The 25924-nt window shown below is 44.1% G+C and overlaps 1 protein-coding gene across 4 annotated transcripts in view; it reads left to right on the forward strand.

The window, feature by feature from the left end:
• The window catches only part of smarcc1a (SWI/SNF related BAF chromatin remodeling complex subunit C1a), a 286601-nt gene that overhangs the window by 25708 nt on the left and 234969 nt on the right, over positions 1-25924 (forward strand). For all 4 annotated transcript variants that reach the window (XM_073070120.1, XM_073069954.1, XM_073070033.1 and 1 more), the window contains exons 4-7: positions 14075-14156; positions 24214-24306; positions 24495-24564; positions 24764-24833. In XM_073070120.1, coding sequence (XP_072926221.1) covers positions 14075-14156; positions 24214-24306; positions 24495-24564; positions 24764-24833 — 315 coding nt within the window. The remainder of the gene's footprint in view (positions 1-14074; positions 14157-24213; positions 24307-24494; positions 24565-24763; positions 24834-25924) is intronic.

The following is a 25924-nucleotide window of genomic DNA, read 5'->3' on the forward strand; positions in this document are numbered from 1 at the left end:
CTGAAGTTGTGCCCTCTTGTCTTAGACTCTCAAACCATGGGAAACATCCTTTCTGCATCTACTTAGTCCAGGCATTTCAACATTTGAAATGATTCAATGAGATTCTTTCCCATGCCATTGAGTACAGGCCCAGAGCCATCAAATGTTCCTCATATGATAACCCTTTCATTCCTGGAATCATTCTTGTGAACCTCCTCTGAACCGTCTCCAATGCCAGCACATCTTTTCTAAGTTGAGGGGCTCAAAACTGTTCACAATATGCAAGGGGAGGCCTCGCCAGTGCCTTATAAAGCCTCAGCATCACATCTCTGCTCTTGTACTCAAGACCTCTTAAAATGAATTCTAACATTACATTTGCCTTCCTCAGCACTTACTCAACCTGCACGTTAACCTTCAGGGTGTTCTGCACATGGACTCCAAGTCCCTTTGCTTCTCAGATTTTTGGATTTTCACCCTATTTAGAAAATAGCCACTCATTTATGTCTACTACCAAAGTGCATGACCATGCATTTTTCAGCATTGTATTTCAATTGCCACTTCCTTACCGATTCTTCTAATCCAAGTCCTTCTGCAGCCTACCCATTTCCTCAACACTACTTGCCCCTCCACCAATCTTTGTAATATCTGTTAACTTGGAAACAAAGCCATCTATTTAAAAAAAAAGCTGTTGCAATACCAACCCCTGTGGAACACCACTAGTTACTGGCAGTCAATCAGACAAGGATCCTTTTATTCCCACTCGCTGCTTCCTCCTAACCATGCTAGTAACTTTCCTGTAATACCATGGGCTCTTAACTGGGTAAGCAGCCTCATGTGTGGCACCTTGTAAAAGGCCATCTGCAAGTCCAAATATACAACATCCACTGCATCCCCTTTATCCTACTTGTAATCTTCTTAAAGAATTCCAATAGGCTCGTTTGGCAAGATTTTCCCTGAAGGAAGCCATGCTGACTTTGTACTATCTTGTCCTGTGTCACCAAGTACTCCGTAACCTCATCCTTAACAATTGACTCTAACATCTTCCCAACCAATGAGGTCAGGCTAACTGGTCTATAATTTCCTTTCTGCTGCTTCCCTCCTTTCTTAATTACATTTGTAATTTTCCAGTCCTCTGACACCATGCCAGAATCCAATGAATTTTGTAAGATCATTGCTAATGTTCCACAATTTCTACCGCTACCTCTTTCAGGGTGCAGTATATCTGATCTGCGTGACATATGTACCCATAGGTCTTTCAGTTTTTTGAGCACCTTCTCTCTAGTAATAGCAAATGCATTCATTTCTCTTCCCTCATCCTTCAACATCTGGCACACTGCCAGATCTTCAACATCTGACACACTGGCACAATCTTCCACAGTGAAGACTGTTGCAAAATACACATTTTGTTCATCTGCCATCTCCTCGTTCCCTATTATTATTTCTCCGGCCTCATTTTCTGGTGGTTTTGTATCTACTCTCATTTCTCTTTTATTTTTAACAAACTTGAAAAATCTTTTACTATCCACTTTGATATTGTTTGTTAGCTTGCTTTCATATTTCATATTTTCCCTTCTAATGATAGACAATAGACAGTAGGTGCAGGTGTAGGCCATTCGGCCCTTCTAGCCAGCACAGCCATTCACTGTGATCATGGCTGATCATACACAGTTAGTACCCCGTTCCTGCCCTCTCCCCATATCCCTTGACCCTGCTATCTTTAAGAGCTCTATCTAACTCTCTCTTGAATGCATCCAGAGACTTGGCCTTCACTGCCTTCTGGGGCAGAGCATTCCACAAATCCACCACTCTGGGTGAAAGCGTTTTTTCCGCATCTCTGTTCTAAATGGCCTACCCCTTATTCTTAAACTGTGGCCTCTAGTTCTGGACTCACCCATCAGCGGGAACATGCTTCCTGCCTTCAGTGTGTCCAATCCCTTAATAATCTTATATGTTTCAATCAGATCCCCTCTCATCCTAAATTCCAGTGTATACAAGTCCAGTTGCTCCAATCTTTCAACATATGACAGTCCTGCCATTCTGGGAATTAACCTTGTGAACCTACACTGCACTCCCTCAATAGCAAGAATGTCCTTCCTCAAATTTGGAGACCAAAACTGCACACAATACTCCAGGTGGGGTCTCACCAGGGCCCTGTACAGCTGCAGAAGGACCTCTTTAGTCCTATACTCAATTCCTCTTGTTATAAAAGCCAGTATGCCATTAGCTTTCTTCACTGCCTGCTGTACCTGCATGCTTGCTTTCATTGACTGATGAACAAGAACACCTAGATCTCATTGTACTTCCCCTTTTCCTAACTTGACTCCATTTAGATAGTAATCTGCCTTTCTGTTCTTGCCACCAAAGTGGATAACCTCACATTTATCCACATTAAACTGCATCTGCCATACATTTGCCCACTCACCCAACCTGTCCAAGTCACCCTGCATTCTCATAACATCCTCCTGACATTTCACACTGCCACCCAGCTTTGTGTCATCAGCAAATTTGCTAATGTTACTTTTAATCCCTTCATCTAAATCATTAATGTATATTGTAAACAGCTGCGGTCCCAGCAGCGAACCTTGCGGTACCCCACTGGTCACAGCCTGCCATTCTGAAAGGGACCAGTTAATCGCTACACTTCGTTTCCTGTCAGCCAGCCAATTTTCAATCCATGTCAGTACTCTGCCCCCAATACCATGTGCCCTAATTTTGTCCACTGATCTCCTATGTGGGACTTTATCAAAAGCTTTCTGGAAGTCCAGGTACACTACATCCACTGGCTCTCCCTTGTCCATTTTCATAGTTGCACATCCACTGGCCCTCCCTTGTCCATTTTCATGATTCTCTGTAGGTTTTTATAACTTCTCAAATCCTGTCTTCCTACTAAGTTTTGCTTTGTTGTATGCCCTCACTTTTGTTTATGTATTAGCCTTAACTACCCTTGTCAGCCACAGTTGTACTATTTTGCCATTTGAGTATTTCTTTGTTTTAAGAATGCATCTATCCTGCACCTTCCTCATTTTTCCAGGAACTCACTCCATTGCTGCTCTGATGTCACATTGAACTCAATTATCCATTGATCACTGGCTCAGAAGGGCTGTTTTTCGTTAAGCTCCCCAATCACCTCTGGTTCATTATAATACAGTATAGCCGATCCCCTAGTGGACTCAATGACAAACTGCTCTAAAAAGCCATCTCATAGGCATTGAATAAACTCACTCTTGAGATCCGTTCCCAATCAACTTGCATGTTAAAATCTCTCATGATGATCATAACATTGCCCTTTTGACATACCTTTTCTGTGTCATAGAAACATAGAAAACATACAGCACAATACAGCCCCTTTGGCCCACAAAGTTGTGCTGAACATGTCCCTACCTTAGAACTACCTAGGCTTTACCTGTAGCCCTTTATTTTTCTAAGCTCCATGTTGCCATCCAGGAACCTCATAAAAGAACCGATCATTTCTGCCTCCGCTGCCGCTGGCAGCCCATTCCACACACTCACCACTCTGCATTTTTTAAAAAAAAACTTATCCCTGACATCTCCTCTGTACCTACTTCCAGGCACCTTAAAACTATGCAGTCTCATGCTAGCCATTTCAGCCCTGGGAAAAAGCCTCTGACTATCCATACGATCAATGCCTCTCATTTTATTGTACACCTCTATCAGGCCACCTCTCGTCCTCCATCACTCTAAGGAAAAAAGGCTGAGTTCACTCAACCTATTCTCATAAGGCATGCTCCCCAATCCAGGCACCATCCTTGTAAATCTCCTCTGCACCCTTTCTATGGTTTCCACGTCCTACCTGTAGTAAGGAACAACATCCTCGACCCTCCAATCCTCTGGAACCACTCCTATCCCATTGATGATGCAAAGATTATGGTCAGAGGCTCAGCAATCTCCTCCTTCACTTCTCACAGTAGCCTGGGGTACATCCTGTCTGGTCCCAGTGTAGCAGTGAGACAACATCATCCACCTTAATTTTTGAACTCAGTGTATTGAGATATAATACTTTGAATGCTGTATTTGCTACCTTTGATTTTTGTATCACCAATGAATTGATACTTGCCCAGCTGGCTGTAATGTCCTATCATCTGCCTCACAGTCTGACTGTATGTTATGCTTTTTTAACCATCCGTTCTATCCTGAGTGCCTTCATTTTGGCTCCTACCTGCCTGCCAAATTGTGTTAAACCTTCCTCAATAGCTCCAACAAAACTGCCTGCAAGAATATTGGTCCCCCTTGGGTTCAGCTGCAACCTGTCAGTTTTAAACTGGTCATATCTCCCCCAGAAGCAATCCCAATGATCGAAGAACCTTAAGCCCTGTCTTCTGTGCCAGCTTCTCAGCCCTGCATTTATCTGCCAAATCATCCTTTTTCTTCCCACACTGGTGAGTGTCACAGGCAGCAATCCAGAATTTACTACCATCAATGTCCAGCATCTTAGCTTTCTACCTAGCTCTGTAAATCCACTCTTCAGTACCTCTTTGCTTTTCCTTCCTATGTATTTGGTACCAATATCTACTAAGTGATCTGGCTGCTCTCCCTCCTTCTCTAAAATGCTGTGGGTGCAATCTGTGATGTCCCTATCCCTGGCACCTGGGAGGCAACATACCACCCATCTGTCCTGTTGAGGTCCACAGAAACATGCCTAAAGAATCAGGTTTATTGTCGCCAGCATGTGACGTGAAATCTATTAACTTAGTAGCAGCAGTTCAATTAAATACATAATCTAGAAGGGAAAAAATAACAAACATAATATAATAATATATAAGCAAGTAAATCAGTTACAGTATACGCATATTGAATAGATTAAAAAACTCTGCAAAAAACAGAAATACTGTATATTCAAAAAAAGTGAGGTAGTGTCCAAGGATTCAATACCCATTTAGGAATCGGATGGCAGAGGGAAAAAAGCTGTTCCTGAATTGCTGAGTGTGTGCCTTCAGGCTTCTGTATCTCCTACCCGATGGTAACAGTGAGAAAAGGGCATGCCCTGGGTGCTGGAGGTCCTTAATTATGGACACTGCCTTTTTGAGACACTGCTGCCTGAAGATGTCCCGGGTACTTTGTTGGCTAGTACCCAAGATGGAGCTGACCAAGTTTACAACCCTTGGCAGATTCTTTCCGTCCTATCCAGTAGCTGACCCCCCCACCCCACCACACCAGATAGTGATGCAGCCTGTCAGAATGCTCTCCATGGTACAACAATAGAGGTTTTTGAGTGTATTTGTTGACATGTCAAATCTTCTCAAACTCCTAATGAAGTATAGCCATCTCTTGCCTTCTTTGTAACCACATCGATATATTGAGACCAGGTTAGAATCTCAGAGATCTTACAGAACATAGAATAGTACAGCACAGTTCAGGCCCTTTGGACCACAATGTTGTGCTGATCCTTATACCCTGCCTCCCAAATAATTCCCCACCTTAAATTCCTCCAAATACTTGTCTAGTAGTCTTTTAAATTTCACTAATGTATCTGCCTCCACCACTGACTCAGGCAGTGCATTCCACACACCAACCATTCTCTGAGTAAAAATCCTTCCTGTAATATCCCTCTTAAACTTCCCACCCTTTAACTTAAAGCCACATCCTTGTGTATTGAGCAGTGGTGCCCTGGGGAAGAGGTGCTGGCTGTCCACTCTATCTATTCCTCTTAATATCTTGTGTCCCTCTATCATGTCTCCTCTCATCCTCCTTCTCTGCAGAGAGCAAAGCCCTAGCTCCCTTAATCTCTGATCATAATCCTTACTCTCTAAACCAGGCAGCATCCTGGTAAATCTCCTCTGTACCCTTTCCAATGCTTCCACATCCTTCCTATAGTGAAGCGACCAGAACTGGACACAGTACTCCAAGTGTGGCCTAACCAAAGTTTTATAGAGCTGCATCATTACCCCGCGACTCTTAAACTCTATCCCTCAACTTATGAAAGCTAACACTCCATAAGCTTTCTTAACTACCCTATCTACTTGTGAGGCAACTTTCAGGTATCTGTGGACATGTACCCCCAGATCCCTCTGCTCCTCCATACTACCAAGTATCCTGCCATTTACTTTGTACTCTGCCTTGGAGTTTGTCCTTCCAAAGTGTACCACCTCACACTTCTCTGGGTTGAACTCCATCTGCCACTTCTCAGCCCACTTCTGCATCCTATCAATGTCTCTCTGCAATCTTCGACAATCCTCTACACTACCTACAACACCACCAACCTTTGGATCGTCTGCAGACTTGCCAACCCACCCTTCTACCCCCACATCCAGGTGGTTAATAAAAATCATGAAAATTAGAGGTCCTAGAACCGATCCTTGTGGGACACCTCTAGTCACATCCCTCCAATCTGAATATACTCCCTCCACCACGACCCTCTGCCTTCTGCAGGCAAGCCAATTCTGAATCCACCTGGCCAAACATCCCTGGATCCAATGCCTTCTGACTTTTTAAATAAGCCTACCATGTTGATCCTTGTCAAATGCCTTACTAAAATCCATGTAGATCACATTCACTGCACTACCCTCATCTATATGTCTGGTCACCACCTCAAAGAGCTCTTATCAGGCTTGTTAGACAGTCTGCCCTTCACAAAGCCATGCTGACTGTCTGATCAGACCATGATTCTCTAAATGCCCTTGGATCCTATCTCTAAGAATCTTTTCCAACAGCTTTCCCACCACAGACGTAAGGCTTACTGGTCTATAATTACCCGGACTATCCTTACTACCTTTTTTGAACAAGGGGACAACATTCGTCTACCTCCAATACTCCGGTACCATTCCCATGGACAATGAGGACATAAGGATCCTAGCCAGAGGCTCAGCAATCTCTTCCCTCACCTCGTGGAGCAGCCTGGGGAATATTTTGTCAGGCCTCGGGGACTTATTCGTCCTAATGTATTTTAACAACTCCAAAACCACCTCTCCCCTGATATCAACATGCTCCAGAAATCACCCTCCCTCATATTGTCCTCACCGTCATCAAATTCCCTCTCATTGGTGATTCTAGATGTCTTTGTTCATCAGTCACTGTAAGTAAGCGTGCAGGTACAGCAGGCAGTGAAGAAAGCCAATGGCATGTTGGCCTTCATAACAAGGAGAGTTGAGTCTAGGAGCAGAGGTCCTTCTGCAGTTGTACAGGGCCCTGGTGTGACCACACCTGGAGTATTGTATTTGAGGAAAGGCATTCTTGCTATTGAGGGAGTGCAGCGTAGTTTCATGAGGTTAATTCCCGGAATGGCAGGACTGTCACATGCTGAAAGATTGGAATGACCGTGCTTGTATACACTGGAATTTAGGAGGATGAGAGGGAATCTGATTGAAACAGATAAGATTATTAAGGGGCAAACACGAGGAAATCTGCAGATGCTGGAAATTCAAACAGCAACACACAAAATGTTGGTAGAACACAGCAGGCTAGGCAGCATCTATAGGGAGAAGCGATGTCGACGTTTCGGGCTGAGACCCTTCATCAGGATTAACCGAAAGGAAAGATAGTAAGAGATTTGAAAGTGGAGGGGGAAATGCGAAATGATAGGAGTAGACCAGAGGGGGTGGGATGAAGCTAAGAGCTGGAAAGGTGATTAGCGAAAGTGATACAGAGCTGGAGAAGGGAAAGGATCATGGGATGGGAGGCCTCAGGAGAAAGAAAGGAGGGTGGGGGGAAGCACCAGAGGGAGATGGAGAACAGGCAAACAACTAAATATGTCAGGGATGGGGTAAGAAGGGGAGGAGGGGCATTAACGGAAGTTAGAGAAGTCAATGTTCATGCCATCAGGTTGGAGGCTACCCAGCCAGTATATAAGGTGTTGTTCCTCCAAACTGAGTGTGGATTCTTCTTGACAGTAGAGGAGGCCATGGATAGACATATCAGAATGGGAATGGGACGTGGAATTAAAATGTGTGGCCACTGGGAGATCCTGCTTTCTCTGACGGACTGAGCGTAGGTGTTCAGCAAAACGGTCTCCCAGTCTGCGTCGGGTCTCGCCAATATATAAAAGGCCACACCGGGAGCATACCGGTATATTGGCAGTATACCACACCAGCCGACTCACAGGTGAAGTGTCGCCTCACGTGGAAGGACTGTCTGGGGCCCTGAATGGTGGTGAGGGAGGAAGTGTAAGGGCAGGTATAGCACTTGTTCCGTTTACAAGGATAAGTGCCAGGAGGGAGATCGGTGGGAAGGGATGGGGGGGATGAGTGGACAAGGGAGTCGCGTAGGGAGCGATCCCTGCGAAAAGTAGAAAGGGGGGGGAGGGAAAAATGTGTTTGGTAGTGGGATCCCGTTGGAGGTGGCGGAAGTTACGGAGAATTATATGTTGGACCTGGAGGCTGGTGGGGTGGTAGGTAAGGACAAGGGGAACCCTATCCCGAGTGGGGTGGCAGGTGGATGGGGGTGAGGGCAGATGTGCGGGAAATGGGAGAGATGCGTTTGAGAGCAGATTTGATGGTGGACGAAGGGAAGCCCCTTTGCTTAAAAAAGGAAGACATCTCCTTGTTCCTGGAAAGAAAAGCCTCATCCTGAGAGCAGATGTGGCGGAGACGGAGGAATTGTGAGAAGGGGATAGCCTTTTTGCAAGAGACAGGGTGGAAAGAGGAATAGTCTAGGTAGCTGTGAGAGTCTGTAGGTTTATAGTAGATATCAGTAGATAGGCCATCTCCAGAGATGGAGACAGAAAGATCAAGGAAGGGGAGGGAGGTGTCAGAAATGGACCAGGTAAATTTGAGGGCAGGGTGAAAGTTGGAGGCAGAGTTAATGAAGTCGATGAGCTCAGCACGCGTGCAAGAGGCAGCGCCAATGCAGTCGTCGATGTAGCGAAGGAAAAGAGAGGGATGGATACCGGTATAGCCTTGGAACATGGACTGTTCCACAAAGCCAACAAAAAGGCAGGCATAACTGGGACCCATACGGGTGCCCATGGCTACACCCTTGGTTTGGAGGAAGTGGGAGGAGCCAAAGGAGAAATTATTGAGAGTAAGAACTAATTCCGCTAGATGAAGGAGAGTGGTGGTAGAGGGGATTTGGTTAGGTCTGGAATCCCAAAAAAAACCGAAGAGCTTCGAGACCATTTCGGTGGGGGATGGAGGTATATAGGGACTAGACGTCCATGGTGAAAATAAGACGGAGGGGGCCAGGGAACTTAAAATCATTGAAAAAATTCAAAGCATGAGAAGTGTCACGAACATAGGTGGGAAGAGATTGAACAAGGGGGGATAAGACAGTGTCAAGGTATGCAGAAATGAGTTCAGTGGGGCAGGAGCAAGCTGAGACAATAGGTCTACCTGGACGGGCAGGTTTGTGGATCTTGGGTAGGAGGTAGAAACGGGAAGTGCGGGGTGTGGGAACTATGAGGTTTGTGGTAGTGGATGGGAGATCCCCCGAGCTAATAAGGTTGGTGATGGTATTGGAGACAGTGGCCTGGTGCTCCTTAGTGGGATCATGATCAAGGGGTAAATAAGAGGTGTTATCAGAGAGTTGTCGCTGTGCCTCGGCCAGGTAGAGATCAGTACGCCAGACAACAACAGCTCCCCCCTTATCAGCAGGTTTTATAGTGAGGTTGGGATTGGTGCGGAGGGAGTGTAGAGCAGAGCGTTTGGAAGGAGTGAGGTTGGAATTGGAACAGGGTGTGGTGAAGTCAAGACGGTTGATGTCCTGTCGGCAATAAGCAATAAAGAGATCCAGAGCAGGCAGAAGACCAGAGCGGGGTGTCCATGAAGAGGAGGAGGGTTGAAGACGGGAGAAGGGGTCATCGGTGGGGGTAGGAGAGTCCTTGCCAAAGAAATGAAATCCAGTGTTGTGAAGTGTATGGTCATGTACTTTGGTAGAAGAAATTAAAGGATTGACTCTTTTCTAATTGGAGAGAAAATACAAAAAAAATCTGAGGGCAAAGGGACTTGGGAGTCCTTGTGCAGGACTCCCTAAAGGTTAATTTGTAGGTTGAGTCTGTGATGAGGAAGACAAATGGAATGTTAGCATTCATTTCAAGAGGACTAGAATATAAAAGCAAGGATATAATAGTGAATTTGCTAAAGCACTGGTGAGGCCTCACTTGGAGTATCGTGAGCAGGTTTGGGTCCCTTATCTTCGAAAAGATGTGCTGAAACTAGAGAGTGTTCAAAGGAGGTTCATGAAAATGATTCCAGGATTGAATGGATTCCAGGATTGAATCATAAGATGAGAGGCATAAACATTATGGGCAGAAATTACATTAGCATCATTTTGTTTTGATGGATATTTGATCTGTGTTGAGCCACACAGTTGTGGGTGTGGAGAGAGAACATTGGGCCAAGCACATATCCTTGGTGTGTCTGTGTTGGTTGTCAGTGAGAAGGGGGTGTTATTTTATTCTGTAAAGACTGGTCTGGTGAAGAAGTCAAGGATCTGGTTGCAGAGGGAGGTACAGAGGCCCAGGTTTTGGAGCTTTTTGATTAGAAATGAGGGTATGATTGTGTTGAATGCTGAGCTGTAGTCAGTATACCATCAGGAATTAACACCTTACAAGAGTTCACGCTCTTGAAAGATGTTTTGATGTTGTCCTCCGAGACAGAGATCATTGGGTCACCAGATACTGCAGGGATTTGTATAGATGTATCCTCAATACCAGAACATTTGATTGGCACTCCATTAACTTCTTAATCTATGACCAACGGCGACATCTTGCAGACAGCTTATGGGCAGTTTACAAAACCACTGGATCTCTCCCTCTCCCAGTGTATAGAGCCCTCCTGCTTCATATTATCCATCATTGTCCGTGTATCAAAAAAGACCAAGGTAAAATGCCTGAATGACTGGTGTCCTGTTGCATTCACTTCAACAATAAGCAAATGCTTTGAGAGGCTGGTCAAGGATTACATCTGCAGCTTTCTACGACCCAAACTGGACTCCCTTCAATTCGCTTACTGGCACAACCGATCGAGAGACGACGCAATAGCCACTGGTCTACATACCGTCCTTGCACATCTGGCAAAGAAGAATTCTCACATCAGAATGCTGTTCTTGGACTACAGTTCATCATTCAATACCATAAATCCATCCAGGCTCGGCAAGAAGCTCAGAGACCTCGGCCTTCACCCTGCCTTGTGCAGCGGGATCCTGGACTTCCTGTCAGATTGCTGGCAGGTGATAAGACTGATCTCCCTCACCTCCATGCCTCTGACTCACAACACGGGAGCCCCTTAGGATAGTGTACTGTCCCCTCTTTTACTCCCTGTATACCATGCCTGTATTGTCACAGCTCAAATCTGCTAATTAAATTTGCTGACAACACTACATTGATTGGCCTAATCTTAAACAATAACGAGGTGGCCTACAGGGAAGAAGTCATCTGACACAGTAGCGTCAAGGAAACAACCTCTCCCTCAATGTTGCAAAAATAAAGGAGCTGGTTGTGGATTACAGGAGGAATGGAGATGAACTAACCCCTATTTACATCAATGGATCTGAGGTATTGAGAGGGTAAACAGCTTTAAGTTCCTTGCCATCCACATCACCGAGGACCTCACATGGTCTGTACACTCCAGCTGTGTGGTGAAAAAGGCACAACAGCACCTCTTTCATCTCAGATGGTTGAGGAAGTTTGGTATGGGTCCCCAAATCCTAAGACCTTTCTACAGGGACACAATTGAGAACATCTTGACTGGCTGCATCACTGTCTGGTAATGGAACTGTACCTCCCTTAGTTACAGGATTCTACAGAGAGTGGTGCGGACAGCCCAGAACATCTGTGTAATTGTGAACTTCCCATGATTCAGGATACTTACAAAGACAGGTGTAGGATCTTTGGGGACCCGAGCCAGCACAGCCACAGTCTACTCCAGCTGCTACCATCTGGGAAATGGTACCGCGGCATAAAAGCAGGACCATCAGACTCTGGGACAGCTTCTTCCACCAGGCCATCAGACTGATTAACTTGCCCTGATTTGAGTGTATTTCTATGTTACATTGACTGTTCTATTTGTTATAAATTATTATAAATTACTATGATTGCACATTTAGACGGTGACGTAAAGGTTTTTACCTGTGTATGTGAAAGATGTAAGAAATAAAGTCCCAATTCCTTCTCCTGAACTGTGATGGATTGCAGTATTTTAAGTATGTATTTCTTTGGCTGACTAAAGGACCTGGGGGATTGGCATGGGGTGCAGCTGCGGCTTTTGCTGGGGGTGCACGCTGCATCTATTCCTAATGGTGGAACTGATGCACCATCAATAACTCACTCTGAGACGTAAGAAGCGAGATATCGGCTTTTATTGACTGGAAGAATGAACAACACTACATCCTGGAGAATGAGGCCGGGCATCAGGCCTCAATCGCCTTTATACAGGGGTCTGTGGGAGGAGCCACAGGAGCAGCCCAGACAGGTATATGTAGTTCACCACAGGAACACTTATCCATGTTCAGCTCCATTACAGGCTTCCCCTGCAATCCGAAGGTAGAGTGTTCCTATGAAACCGTTAGTAATCCGAAATGTCGTAAATCGAAGAAGCAATTTCCATTAATTTATATGGGAAAAATTTTTGAGTGTTCCCAGACCCAAAAAAATAACCTACCAAATCAAAGCAAATAACACATAAAACCTAAAATAACACTAACATATAGTAAAAGCAGGAATGATATGATCAATATTTCTACTTTATATAGGATGTATATTTTAGGTACGGTGTAGTTTCATTTATCAAACTTGGGAAGTCAGCGAGCCAAAATCGATTTGGAGAAAAAAAATCGGCACGTACACGCATGTACAAACAACTGCCTGCACAAGGCTTCACGGTCATTGTAGTCTTTCTCAGGGTAAACACGTATAAAGCGGGCGTCTTTTTTTTGTAAAAGCGAAAATCCTCTTTGGTTAGCAAAAAGAGGTACTAATGTAAGTCTTTCGTAACAGCGAGTTGTCGTAAAGCGAACGTTCAAAAAGCGGGGGCCACCTGTACTCCACACCACTTAATGTCTGGAGCCAGATTAAAATGGAGACGAGAGCAGAGAATGAATGGATTTTCAGTGCCATGTTCCTACTTTTGATCGATCTCCCTCTTGGCTGCTGCAGGTAGCAGCTGCAGGAGTCCTGGGTCCTGTACTGCAGGTTTCAATCACATCAGCTGCTCATGACTGCAGATTCACTTTTGGCTGTGGTTTGATGTTTAATGGCCTCAGCAATGAACATGCTTCATGGTCAGTCAGTTGTGGAGAGCGCCCTCTTCTTTGTGGTGGCGTGTTGGGGAGGAAGCATTAAGAAGAGGGACGCCTCACGTCTTAATAAGCTGGTAAGGAAGGCGGGCTCTGTCGTGGGCAAAGTACTGGAGAGTTTAACATCGGTAGCTGAGCGAAGGGTGCTGAGTAGGCTACGGTCAATTATGGATAACTCTGAACATCCTCTACATAGCACCATCCAGAGACAGAGAAGCAGTTTCAGCAACAGGTTACTATCGATGCAATGCTCCTCAGACAGGATGAAGAGGTCAATACTCCCCAATGCCATTAGGCTTTACAATTCTACCGCCAGGACTTAAGAACTTTTTAAAGCTATTATTAATGCTTTTTGAGATGGTGATTTAGATGCATATCATATTTTTTTTACTGAGTTAAGTATTGTATGTAATTAGTTTTGCTACAACAAGTGTATGGGACATTGGAAAAAAAGTTGAATTTCCCCATGGGGATGAATAAAGTATCTATCTATCTATCTATTTGCGTGATTTTATTGAGGTGCTTTGGCATGGAACTGGATCTGCTACTGTGGCCTGCAACCATTGACATGTCACTGAACTGATTGATTTGTTGGTTGTGGCCATCAACCCCTGGACTGGCTTCATTCGCCTTGGTTGCTTCCAGTTGTGGACTCATTTTTGGGATTCTGCGGTCTGCCGATTAATATTGTGTTATTTGTTTGCGATTTGTTCTTTTGCAAGTTTGATAGTCTTGTGTGACAGTTTTTCTATAAACAGATTATATAGTATTTATTTTGTGGCTATCTGCAAAAAGATGAATCTCAAGGTTGTATACTTTGTACATACTTTGATAATGTACTTTGAGATTTGAACTTTAATTTTTCAGACTGGTCAGTGATTAATAAATGCCACATTTTGCTTTTTTTTTTTAGGAGACGATTTGACCTGCAAAATCCATCCAGAATGGATCGTAATGTAGAGATGTTTATGACAATAGAAAAGACTTTGGTGCAGGTATGTTTGTCAGTAGGTCAGACTGCAATGGTGAGAAGATCACGGCTTTCCTAATGAAGTGTCTGAGACATAATGTCTTGAACATGAGATTCTGCTGATGCTGGAAACCCAGAGCAACACATACAAAACTCGGGTCAGGCAGCATCTATGGAGAGGAATAAATAGTTGACATTTTGTGGAGTGACCCTTCATCAGGGCATAAATTCCTGTTTCTCTTCTCATAAGCGTGGCCAAATTAGCTGAATATTTCTGATATTTTCTGTTACTTCAGCTTTGCTGCATCTGCAGTGTTTTTTCATTTTTCTGGTACAGTTTTCATCTGACAGGATATTCTGTACTGATTTGGTTGGCAATTTATTCCTGTGTTATTCTTGGGAGATGCTGTGGTAGCGTGAAGTTAATTCAGTAGTTGTAAACTCATGATAAACACTTAGAAACCACATGATTTAGTGCACATGCAACACTGAGGAAAATCATTTGCTTTCTCAGGAATTTAGTATTTTGTGGCCATGTTTGAAGCGTTATGTCCTGATGAATCAGGAACATGTCAGCCTCTGCCTTAAGTGCATCCAGTGACCTGGCTTCCAAAGCTGACTGGTAAATTCCACAGATTCACTACCCTCTGGCAAAAGAAATCCCTCATTGCTGTTCTAAAGGAACATCCCTCTATACTGAGACTGTGCCCTTTGGTCCTAGACTCAACTACTATAGGAAACATCCTCTCCATGTCCACTCTATAGAAAATAGAAATTTATAGCCCATTACAGACTTTCAGCCCACAATATTGTTCTGCTCTAGACTCTACCTAGAATTTCCCTTGCACATCACCCTCTATTTTTCTAAGCTCCATGAGCCTCCTTTCTAAGAGGCTCTTAAGACTCTATTATCGGCTTTATCTAGGCCTTTCAACATTCTGTAGGTTTCAATGAGATCTTTCTTACCTCCAGCAAGTCCAGGATCAGAGCCATCAAACACTCCTCATATGTTAACTCTTTCATTCCTGGGAGTATTGTTATGAACTTTCTCTGGATCCTCTCACAATATGGACCCAAAATGCTCTCAATACTCTGTACGGTGTGACCAATGTCTTTAGAAAGCCTCTGCATCACATTCTTGTTTTTAGAAACATAGAAAATGGGTGCAGGAGTAGGCCATTCGGCCCTTCGAGCCTGCACCACCATTCAGTAAGATCATGGCTCATCATCCAACTCAGAACCCTGTACCTGCCTTCTCTCCATACCCCCTGATCCCTTTAGCCACAAGGGCCATATCTAACTCCCTCTTAAATATAGCCAATGAACTGGCCTCAACTGTTTCCTGTGGCAGAGAATTCCACAGATTCACCACTCTCTGTGTGAAGAAGTTTTTCCTCATCTCGGTCCTAAAAGGCTTCCCCATTATCCTTAAACTGTGACCCCTCATTCTGGACTTCTCCAACATCGGGAACAATCTTCCTGCATCTAGCCTGTCCAATCCCTTTAGAATTTTATACATTTCAATAAGATCCCCCCTCAATCTTCTAAATTCCAGTGAGTATAAGCCCAGTCGATCCAGTCTTTCTTCATATGAAAGTCCTGCCATCCCAGGAGTCAATCTGGTGAACCTTCTTTGTACTCCCTCTATGGCAAGAATGTCTTTCCTCAGATTAGGGAACCAAAACTGCACACAATACTCCAGGTGTGGTCTTGTATTGTCTTGTGGTTTTGTATTCTAGTCCTCTTGAAATGAATGCTAACATTGTATTTGCCTTCACTATCTTTGACTGGCCCTGCAAATTAATCTTTAGGGAATCCTGCACGAGGTCATTTTGCACCTGTGATTTATTTTTTAATTTTCTCCCCATTTGGAAAAGGTTCAAACGTGCAATTTAATGTCAGAGAAATATATACAATATACATCCTGAAATGCTTTTTCTTCGTAGCCATCCACGAAAACAGAGGAGTGCCCCAAGAACGAATGACATTTAAATGTTAGAACCCCAAAATCTCCCTCCCCATTCCCCTCCCTCCAGCAAGCGGCAGCGAGCAACAATTCCCCTCCCCCCCACCGGCAAAGAAAAAGCGCACCTGCTATAGCATTCAAGTGTGAGCAAAGCTATAGCAAAGACATAGACTTGCAGTTACCCCAAAGACTACATTGTTCACCCGATAATTCGACATTCGGGTAGGGTAGCTAGTGCTGCTCCAGGGGATTTGCAAGAGGAGGGGAACTAGAGTGTGAGAGCAGATAGTGAGGTGGAGGAGGATAAAGGTCATGCGAGGACTGCTTGTGTGGACTGAAATCAAAGGTTTGTATGTGATAGAATGTTCTCAGGTGCCAAACTGAAGAGACTGGGGAAGAGGCATCTGGCTCTCAAATAGAAAAAGATAGGAGACAGCATGTGAGGGAGGATAGGCAGGTAATAAGAGAAGGGACGCACTCAGACCAAAGGTTTGAGATGTATCTATTTTAATGCAAGGAGTGTTCTGAACAAAGTGGATGGGTTAGAGCATGGATCAGTACTTGAAGATATGATGTGGTGGCCATTACAGAGACTTGGATGGCTCAGGGACAGGAATGGTTACTTGAAGTGCTGGGTTTTAGAGGTTTCAGAAAGGACAGGGAGGGAGGCAAAAGAGGTGGGGGCATGGCACTGTTGATCAGAGATAGTGTCACAGCTGCAGAAAAGGTGGATGTCATGTGTCTACGGAGTCTCTGTGGGTGGAGATTAGGAACAGGAAGGGGTCAGTAAATTTACTGGGTGTTTTTTATAGGCCGCCCAGTAGTAACAGGGATATCAAGGAGCAGATAGGGAAGCAGATCCTGGAAAGGTGTAATAATAACAGAGTTGTCGTGATGGGAGATTTCAATTTTCCAAATATAGATTGGTATCTCCCTAGAGCAAGGGCATGGAGTTTGTTAGGTGTGTTCAGGAAGGTTTCTTGACACAATATACAGCTAAGCCTACAAGAGGAGAGGCTGTACTTGATTTGGTATTGGGAAATGAACCTGGTCAGGTGTCATATCTCTCAGTGGGAGAGCATTTTGGGGATAGTGATCATAATTCTATCTCCTTTACCATAGTATTGGAGAGAGATAGGAACAGACAAGTTAGAAAAGCGTTTAATTGGAGTAAGGGGAATTATGAGGCTATCGGGCAGGAAATTGGAAGCTTAAATTAGAAACAGATGTTCTCAAGGAAAAGTCCGGAAAAAATGCAGCAAAAGTTCAGGGAATATTTGTGTGAAGTTCTGCATAGGTACGTTCCAGTGAGACAGAGAAGTTATGGTATGGTGCAGGAACCGTGGTGTACAAAGACTGTATTAAATATGGTCAAGAAGAATAGAAAAGCTTGCAAAAGGTTCAGAGAGCTAGGTAATGTTGGAGATCTAAAAGATTATAAGACTAATAGGAAGGAGCTTAAGAAGGAAATTAGGAAAGCCAGAAGGGGCCATGAGATGGCCTTGGCGGGCAGAATTAAAGAAAACCCTGAAGCATTCGACAAGTATGTGAAGAGCAGTTGGATAAGACATGAAAGAATAGGTCTTAGCAAATGTAACAGTGGGAAAGTGTGTATGGAACCGAAGGAAATAGCAGAGGTACTTAATGAATACTTCAGTATTCACTATGGAAAAGGCTCTTGGTGATAATAGTGATGACTTGCAGCAGATTGAAAAGCTTGAGCATGTAGCTATTAAGAAAGAGGATGTTCTGGAGCTTTTGGAAAGCATCAAGTTGGATAAGTTGCCGGGTCCGGATGAGATGTATCCCAGGCTACTGTGGAAGGCGAGGGAGGAAATTGCTGAGCCTCTGGCGATGATCTTTGCATCATCAATGGGGACAGGAGAGGTTCCAGAAGATTGGAGGGTTGCGAATGTTGTTGCTTTATTCAAGAAAGGGAGCAGAGATAGACCAGGAAGTTATAGACCAATGAGTCTTACCTCAGTGGTTGGTAAGTTGATGGAGAAGATCCTGAGAGGCAGGATTTATGAACATTTGGAGAGGTATAATATGATTAGGAGTAGTCAAGGGCAGGTCGTGCCTTATGAGCCTGACTGAATTTTTTGAGGATGTGACTAAACACATTGGTTTCCTGTCGGGAAGTGGCCTGGTCAAGGGAAGTGCCTGGTGTGAAAAGTGCTAGTCTTTGGCTTGAGAGTCTTCGGCGAGGAGACTACAATTGCAGAGGGTGAAGACATGACCGCTAAGCTGATTCAGTGTGCTACGTGCATGATGTGGGAGGTCAGGGGCACTGATGGTGCCCCCGGCTGCTACAGCTGTGGAAAGTGTGTCCAGATTCAGCTTCTGAAGGAGCATGTTTCAGCACTGAAGAAAGAACTGGATGACCTCAGGTTTATCCGCGAAAACGAGGGTTTTCTGGACAGGACCTACAGTGAGGTCGTTACACCTAGGATACAGAAAGAGAGAAAGGGGGTGACGATGAGGAAGGAAAGGATGCTTGAAGTACAGGAGACCCCAGGGGATGTACCTCTCGTAAACAGGTTCACCTTGGAAGCTGTCAGGATAGAAGATACTGCCAGTCTGAGAGGCGGACAGGTCTGTGAGCCGAAAATTGGTGCAGAAGCAGAGCCGAGGAGTCAGACATCAGGAAGAGCCGTGGTAGTAGGGGACTCCATAGTAAGAGGTACGGAAAGGGGTTTCTGCGGCAACAGGCGAGATTTAAGGATGGTGTGTTGCCTCCCTGGTGCTAGGATCCAGGACATCACAGACCGATTGCAGGGAATCCTCAAGGGTGAAGGTGAACAGCCGGAAGTGGTAGTGCATGTCGGCGCAAATGACATCGGGAAGAAGAGGAAGGACATTCTGCAGCAGAACTTCAGAGAGCTTGGAAGAAGTCTGAAAAACAGGACTTCCCGGGTGGTTATCTCTGGTTTGCTTCCAATTCTTCGTGCTGGAGAGGGCAGGAACAGGGAGATAATGGATCTAAATGTGTGGCTGAGGAACTGGTGCAGGAAGCAAGGATTTACATTCTTGGACCACTGGGATCTGTTTTGGGGCAGGGATGAATTGTACAAAAGGGACGGGTTGCACCTTAATAGGCGGGGGACCAGCATTCTGGCAGACAGGTTTGCCACTGCAACACAGATGTGTTTAAACAAAGTAGTGTGGGGGAGGGGATGAACTGGAAATATAAGGATGGAGTTAAAGGGAAAGTGAAAATAAGAAAAGTTAAAAAGGACAACAGAATCAATGGAGTAGAAAGCTCAAGAAGAGATCGTACAGTGTGGCCAAGTGAAATAGGAATTGATATGAAAGGAGAGGGGAGTACCGAATTAGAAGTATTATATATGAATGCACGAAGTATAAGGAATAAAGTAGATGAGCTTGAGGCTCAGTTGGAAATTGGCAAGTATGATGTTGTGGGAATAACTGGGACATGGCTTCAAGCGGACAGGGCCTGGGAAATGCATATTCAAGGATATACATCTTATCGAAAGGACAGACTGACTGGCAGAGGGGGTGGGGTGGCTCTGTTGGTGAGGAATGATATTCAGACCCTTGCGAGGGGGGGGGGGCATAGAATCTGGGGATGTAGAGTCAGTATGGATAGAACTGAGAAATTCTAAGGGTAGAAAGACCCTAATGGGAGTTATCTACAGGCCCCCAAACAGCAGTCTGGATGTAGGGTGTAAGTTGAATGAAGAGTTAAAATTGGCATGTCGCAAAGGTAATGATACAGTTGTCATGGGGGATTTCAACATGAAGGTAGACTGGGAGAGTCAGAATGGTACTGGACCCCAAGAAAGGGAGTTTGTGGAGTGCTTCCGAGATGGATTCTTAGAACAGCTTGTATTGGAGCCTACCAGGGAGAAGGCAATTCTAGATACAGTGTTGTGCAATGAACCGGATTTGATCAGGGACCTTGAGGTAAAGGAACCATTAGGAGGTAGTGACCATAATATGATATGATTTAACCTACAATTTGAGAAGGAGAAGGGAAAATCGGATGTGTCAGTATTACAGTTGAACAAAGGGAACTGGAGCTATAGGGAGGAGCTGGCCAAAGTTCAATGGAACAATACCCCAGCAGGGAAGACAGTGGAACAAAAATGGCAGGTATTTCTGGGAATAATGCAGAAGGTGCAGGATCGGTTCATTCCAAAGAGGAAGAAAGATCCTAAGGGGGAGTAAGGGGTGGCCGTGGCTGACGAAGGAAGTAAAGGGCAGTATAAAAATAAAAGAGAAGAAGTATAACATAGCAAAGATGAGCAGGAAACCGGAGGACTGGGAAGCTTTTAAAGAGCAATAGAAGATAACAAAAAAGGCAATACGCCAAGAAAAAATGAGGTACGAAGGTAAACTAGCCAAGAATATAAAGGAGGATAGTAAAAGCTTCTTTAGGTATGTGAATAGCAAAAACATAGTTAAGACCAAAATTGGGCCATTGAAGACAGAAACGGGTGAATTTATTATGGGGAACAAGGAAATGGCAGATGAGTTGAACAGGTACTTTGGATCTGTCTTCACTAGGGAAGACACAAACAATCTCCCAGATGTAATAGTGGCCAAAGGAACTAGGGTAAAGGATGAACTGAAGGAAATTTGTATTAGGGAAGAAACGGTGTTGGATAGACTGTTGAGTCTGAAGGCTGCTAAGTCCCCGGGACCTGATGGTCTGCATCCCAGGGTACTTAAAGAGGTGGCTCTAGAAATCGTGGACGCATTGGTAATCATTTTCCAATGTTCTATAGATTCAGGAACAGTTCCTGCTGATTGGAGGGTGGCTAATGTTGTCCCACTTTTCAAGAAAGGAGAGAGAGAGAAAACGTAATTATAGACGGGTTAGCCTGACGTCAGTGGTGGGAAAGATGCTGGAGTCAATTATAAAAGAGGAAATTACGACACATTTGGATAGCAGTAGAAGGATCAATCCTAGTCAGCATGGATTTATGAAGGGAAAATCATGCTTGACTAATCTTCTGGAGTTTTTTGAGGATGTAACTATGAAAATGGACAAAGGAGAGCCAGTGAATGTAGTGTACCTGGACTTCCAGAAAGCTTTTGATAAAGTCCCACATAGGAGATTAGTGGGCAAAATTAGGGCACATGGTATTGGGGGCAGAGTACTGACATGGATTGAAAATTGGCTGGCTGACAGGAAACAAAGAGTTGTGATTAATGGGTCCCTTTTGGAATGACAGGCTGTGACCAGTGGGGTACCGCAAGGTTCGCTGCTGGGACCGCAGCTGTTTACAATATACATTAATGATTTAGATGAAGGGATTAAAAGTAACATTAGCAAATTTGCTGATGACACAAAGCTGGGTGGCAGTGTGAAATGTCAGGAGGATGTTATGAGAATGCAGGGTGACTTGGACAGGTTGGGTGAGTGGGCAAATTATGGCAGATGCAGTTTAATGTGTATAAATGTGAGGTTATCCACTTTGGTGGCAAGAACAGGAAGGCAGATTACTATCTAAATGGAGTCAAGTTAGGAAAGGGGGAAGTACAACTAGATCTACATGTTCTTGTACATCAGTCAATGAAAGCAAGCATGCAGGTACAGCACGCAGTGAAGAAAGCTAATGGCATACTGGCTTTTATAACAAGAGGAATTGAGTATAGGAATAAAGAGGTCCTTCTGCAGCTGTACAGGGCCCTGGTGAGACCCCACCTGGAGTATTGTGTGCAGTGTTGGTCTCCAAATTTGAGGAAGGACATTCTTGCTATTGAGGGAGTGCAGCGTAGGTTCACAAGGTTAATTCCCGGAATGGCGGGACTGTCATATGTTGACAGATTGGAGTGACTGGGTTTGTATACACTGGAATTTAGAAGGATGAGAGGGGATCTGATTGAAACATTTAAGATTATTAAAGGATTGGACACACTGGAGGCAGGAAGTATGTTCCCGCTGATGGGTGAGTCCAGAACTAGAGGCCACAGTTTAAGAATAAGGGGTAGGCCATTTAGAACAGAGATGCGGAAAAACATTTTCACCCAGAGTGGTGGATATGTGGAATGCTCTGCCCCAGAAGGTAGTGGAGGCCAAGTCTCTGGATGCATTCAAGAGAGAGTTAGATGGAGCTCTTATAGAAAGCGGGGTCAAGGGATATGAGGAGAGGGCAGGAACGGGGTACTGATTGTGTATGATCGGCCATGATCACAGTGAATGGCGGTGCTGGCTAGAAGGGCCGAATGGCCTACTCCTGCACCTACTGTCTATTGTCTATTGATGAAGGAAGAGCGGTAGATGTAGCGTATATGGATTTCAGCAAGGCATTTGATAAGGTACCCCATGCAATGCTTATTGAGAAGGTAAGGAGGCATGGGATCCAATGGGACATTGATTTCTGGATCCAGAACTGGCTTGCCCACAGAAGGCAAAGAGTGGTTGTAGATGGGTCATATTCTGCATGGAGGTCAGTGACCAGTGGTGTGCCTCAGGGATCTGATCTGGGTTCGTTACTCTTTGTGATTTTTATAAATGACCTTGATGAGGAAGTGGAGGGATGGGTTAGTAAGCTTGCTGATGACACAAAATTTGGAGGTGTTGTGCGTAGTTGGGAGGGCTGTCAGTGGTTACAGTTGGACATTGATAGGATGCAAAACTGGGTTGAGAAGTGGCAGATGGAGTTCAGCCTAGATAAGTGTGAAGTGGTTCATTTTGGTAGGTCAAATATGATGGCATAATATGGTATTAATGGTAAGAGTCTTGGCAGTGTGGAGGATGGGGGGGGATCTTGGTGTCCAAGTTCATAGGACTCTGAAAGTAGCTGTGTAGGTTGACTCAATGGTTAAGAAGGCATATGGTGTATTGGCCTTCATCAATCGTGGAATTGAATTTAGAAGCCGGGAGGTAATGTTGCAGCTATATTGGACCCTGGTCAGATCCCACTTGGAGTACTGTTCTCAGTTCTGTTCGCCTTACTACAGGAATGATGTGGAAGCCATAGAGAGGGTGCAGAGGAGACTTAAAAGGATGTTGCCTGGATTGGGGTGGTGACCTGATAGGGATGTATAAGATGTTGAGAGGCGTTTATCGTGTGGATAGTCAGAGGCTTTTTCCCAGGGCTGAAATGGTTGCCACAAGAGAACACAGGTTAAAGTGCTGGGGAGTAGGTACAGAGGTGATGTCAGGGGTAAGTGTTTTACTCAGAGTGGTGTGTGCGTGGAATGGGTTGCTGGCAATGGTGGTGAAGATGGATACGATAGGGTCTTTTAAGAGACTTTTGGATAGGTACATGGAGCTTAGAAAAATAGAGGGCTATTGGTAAGCCTAGTAATTTCCAGGATAGGGACATGTTTGGTAGAACCTTGTGGGCCGAAGGGCTTTTATTGTGCTGTAGGTTTTCTATGTTCTATGTTTCTATGACATTTTGCGGGCTCCGTGTCTCCTAATAAGGGAGATAGAGCTGACACCGTTTTCCAACGAGCGGGGAGACATAACAAACAACTCGCTGGTTTACGATGTTAAAAGTCCGTTATGTTGCTTTTTTCGAGCTCTGTGCCTGAAGATCGCAAAGATCCCGGGTCCCCAGGCAAGCAGCAGATGTTCCAACTCCCTCAACGAAGCACAAGTCTCCTGTGGTGACACTGACCCTTGATCTGCCTGTCTCTTGTTCCTCGATCCCAGACTTCTGAATCTGTGCCGAAATCTTAAGCCAAACCTTTGGCATGCCAGACAGTGGCCATTGCGGAACTCTGAGAGTAGGTTCCAGTCCCGCAAAGAACCATAGTCAGCATGTAACTCCAGGTCAGGGTCTTCAAAAGGCCCTGAAAGGGAAATAAAGATATTAAAGATGGAAATGGAACTGTTTTCGAAGATGTAACCAAAGGAGTCGCTGTTGGGTGCCACAACTACTTAGCTGTGCCTGCTATGCTCTTATTCCTTTTACTAAACTGCATGACCATGTACTTCCCTAGCACTTAACTTGCTCCTACCATTTTGACAGCGTGAGGTTGTCAGAAACTTGACGCACCCCCTATTGCATTTAGTTCTTAGAGATTTCCTCCATAATTAAATGGCAATGCAGATACTGTGCTTATAGAACTTTGCTGTTTGAAATCTACAGAATTTTTTGAAGTTCCTTTATCACTGAGTAAATTGTTTTTTTAGAATAATTGTTTGACAAGACCGACGATCTACCTCTCTCCTGAACTTGACCAGAAGCTTGCAAGTAAATGGAAAGATATTGTTAAGAGACATCAGGTATATATTTTTCTAATTGAAGAATAGTTTTTATGTTAGCATATTGTGACAATATATATTGTAACATATAGATATAGTGTGTATAAAATATGGGCAAGGGTCTGTCTTGCTTATTTTGTATTATGCACATATGGAATTGTATGAAATTGGTTCAGACTGCTAATATCCACACACTTTTACACATTTAGGGAACTATAACAGAAGAAAAATCAAAAGCCTCCCATTTAATTTATCCTATTCCAAGTTCTCTGGATGAAGGTAGGAAATATTGTGATTACACTTGAGTTCCCACCAGATTATAGATTTGGAGCTTAAATTAATACTGGAAATAGTTAATAAGTTAACTTTGGTGCATATGTTCCAGAAGTAAATTGTTTGCCATTCCTGTTGAAACAAAGGAAATTTGCTGAGCTCAATGTCTGTTTCCTTTTCTGACCTTCATTGTTTTTTGTTGCAGACGAATGGTTGAGACCTGTGATGAAACGAGACAAGCAGGTGCTGGTGCACTGGGGAATGTTCCCAGATAGGTGTGTGCTGCTGTGAATGTGGTAATGCTGTGTGTGGAGAGTGTGAACTAGTAGAACTGTACGTTTGTGCTTTTTGATCAGCCAGCTCCATCATGGGCACTAGCCTCCCCAGTATCGACACCTTCAAAAGGTGATGCCTCACAAAGTCAACATCCATCATCAAAGTTCAAAGTAAATTTATTTACAAAGTACGTATATGTCACCATGTACACCCTGAGATTAATTTTCTTGCAGGCATACTCAATTGATGATAAAATGATATCCATAATAGAATCAGTGAAAGACTGTATCAGCTTGGGCATTCAACCAGAGTGTAGAAGATGCCACACTGGAAATACTAAAAGAAAGAAATAATAATAATAAATAATAAACAACAAATGTCAAGAACATGAGATGGAGAGTCCTTGGAAGTGATTCCATAGTTGTAGGAACATTTCAATGAAAGCGCAAGTGTAGTTATCCCCTTCGCTTAAGTGCTTGATGGTTGACGGGTAATAAGAACATTAGAAATAGGAGCAGGAATAGGCCATCCGGCCCATCGAGCCTGCCCCGCCATTCAATAAGATCATGGCTGATCTGTCCGTAACCTCAGCTCCATCTACCTGTCTTTTCCCCATAACCTTTAATTCCCTTGTTTCTATAAGATCCCCTCTCATTCTTCTGAGCTCCAGAAAGTATAGTCTCTATTTAACTAATTATGTGACTTCTAAAACCAATTGGCTGCACCAGTGATGATTTGGTGTTTCATATTAAAGGGGATAAATACTTAAACAATCAGTTTTTGTCTGTTATATGTTTGTAATTAATTTAAATCACTATGTAGAGATCTAGTTTCACTTTGACACTGAAGAGTCTCTGTTGATCATTGTCAGAAAAGCCAAATTAAATCCACTGATTCAATGTTAAACAATAAAACATGAAAGCTACCTGGGGATGGGGGGTCAGGTGGGTGAATACTTTTTATAGGCACTGTATGTCGGTGATATTAAACTTGGTTGTGATTCTATTGCAAACAAAAGCAAATTTGCAGATATTGGAGATTGGAGCAATGCACACAAAATGCTGGAGGAATTCAGCAGGCCAGGCAGCAT

The sequence above is a fragment of the Hemitrygon akajei genome, chromosome 1 (genome assembly GCF_048418815.1).
Source record: "Hemitrygon akajei chromosome 1, sHemAka1.3, whole genome shotgun sequence".
NCBI lineage: Eukaryota > Metazoa > Chordata > Chondrichthyes > Myliobatiformes > Dasyatidae > Hemitrygon > Hemitrygon akajei.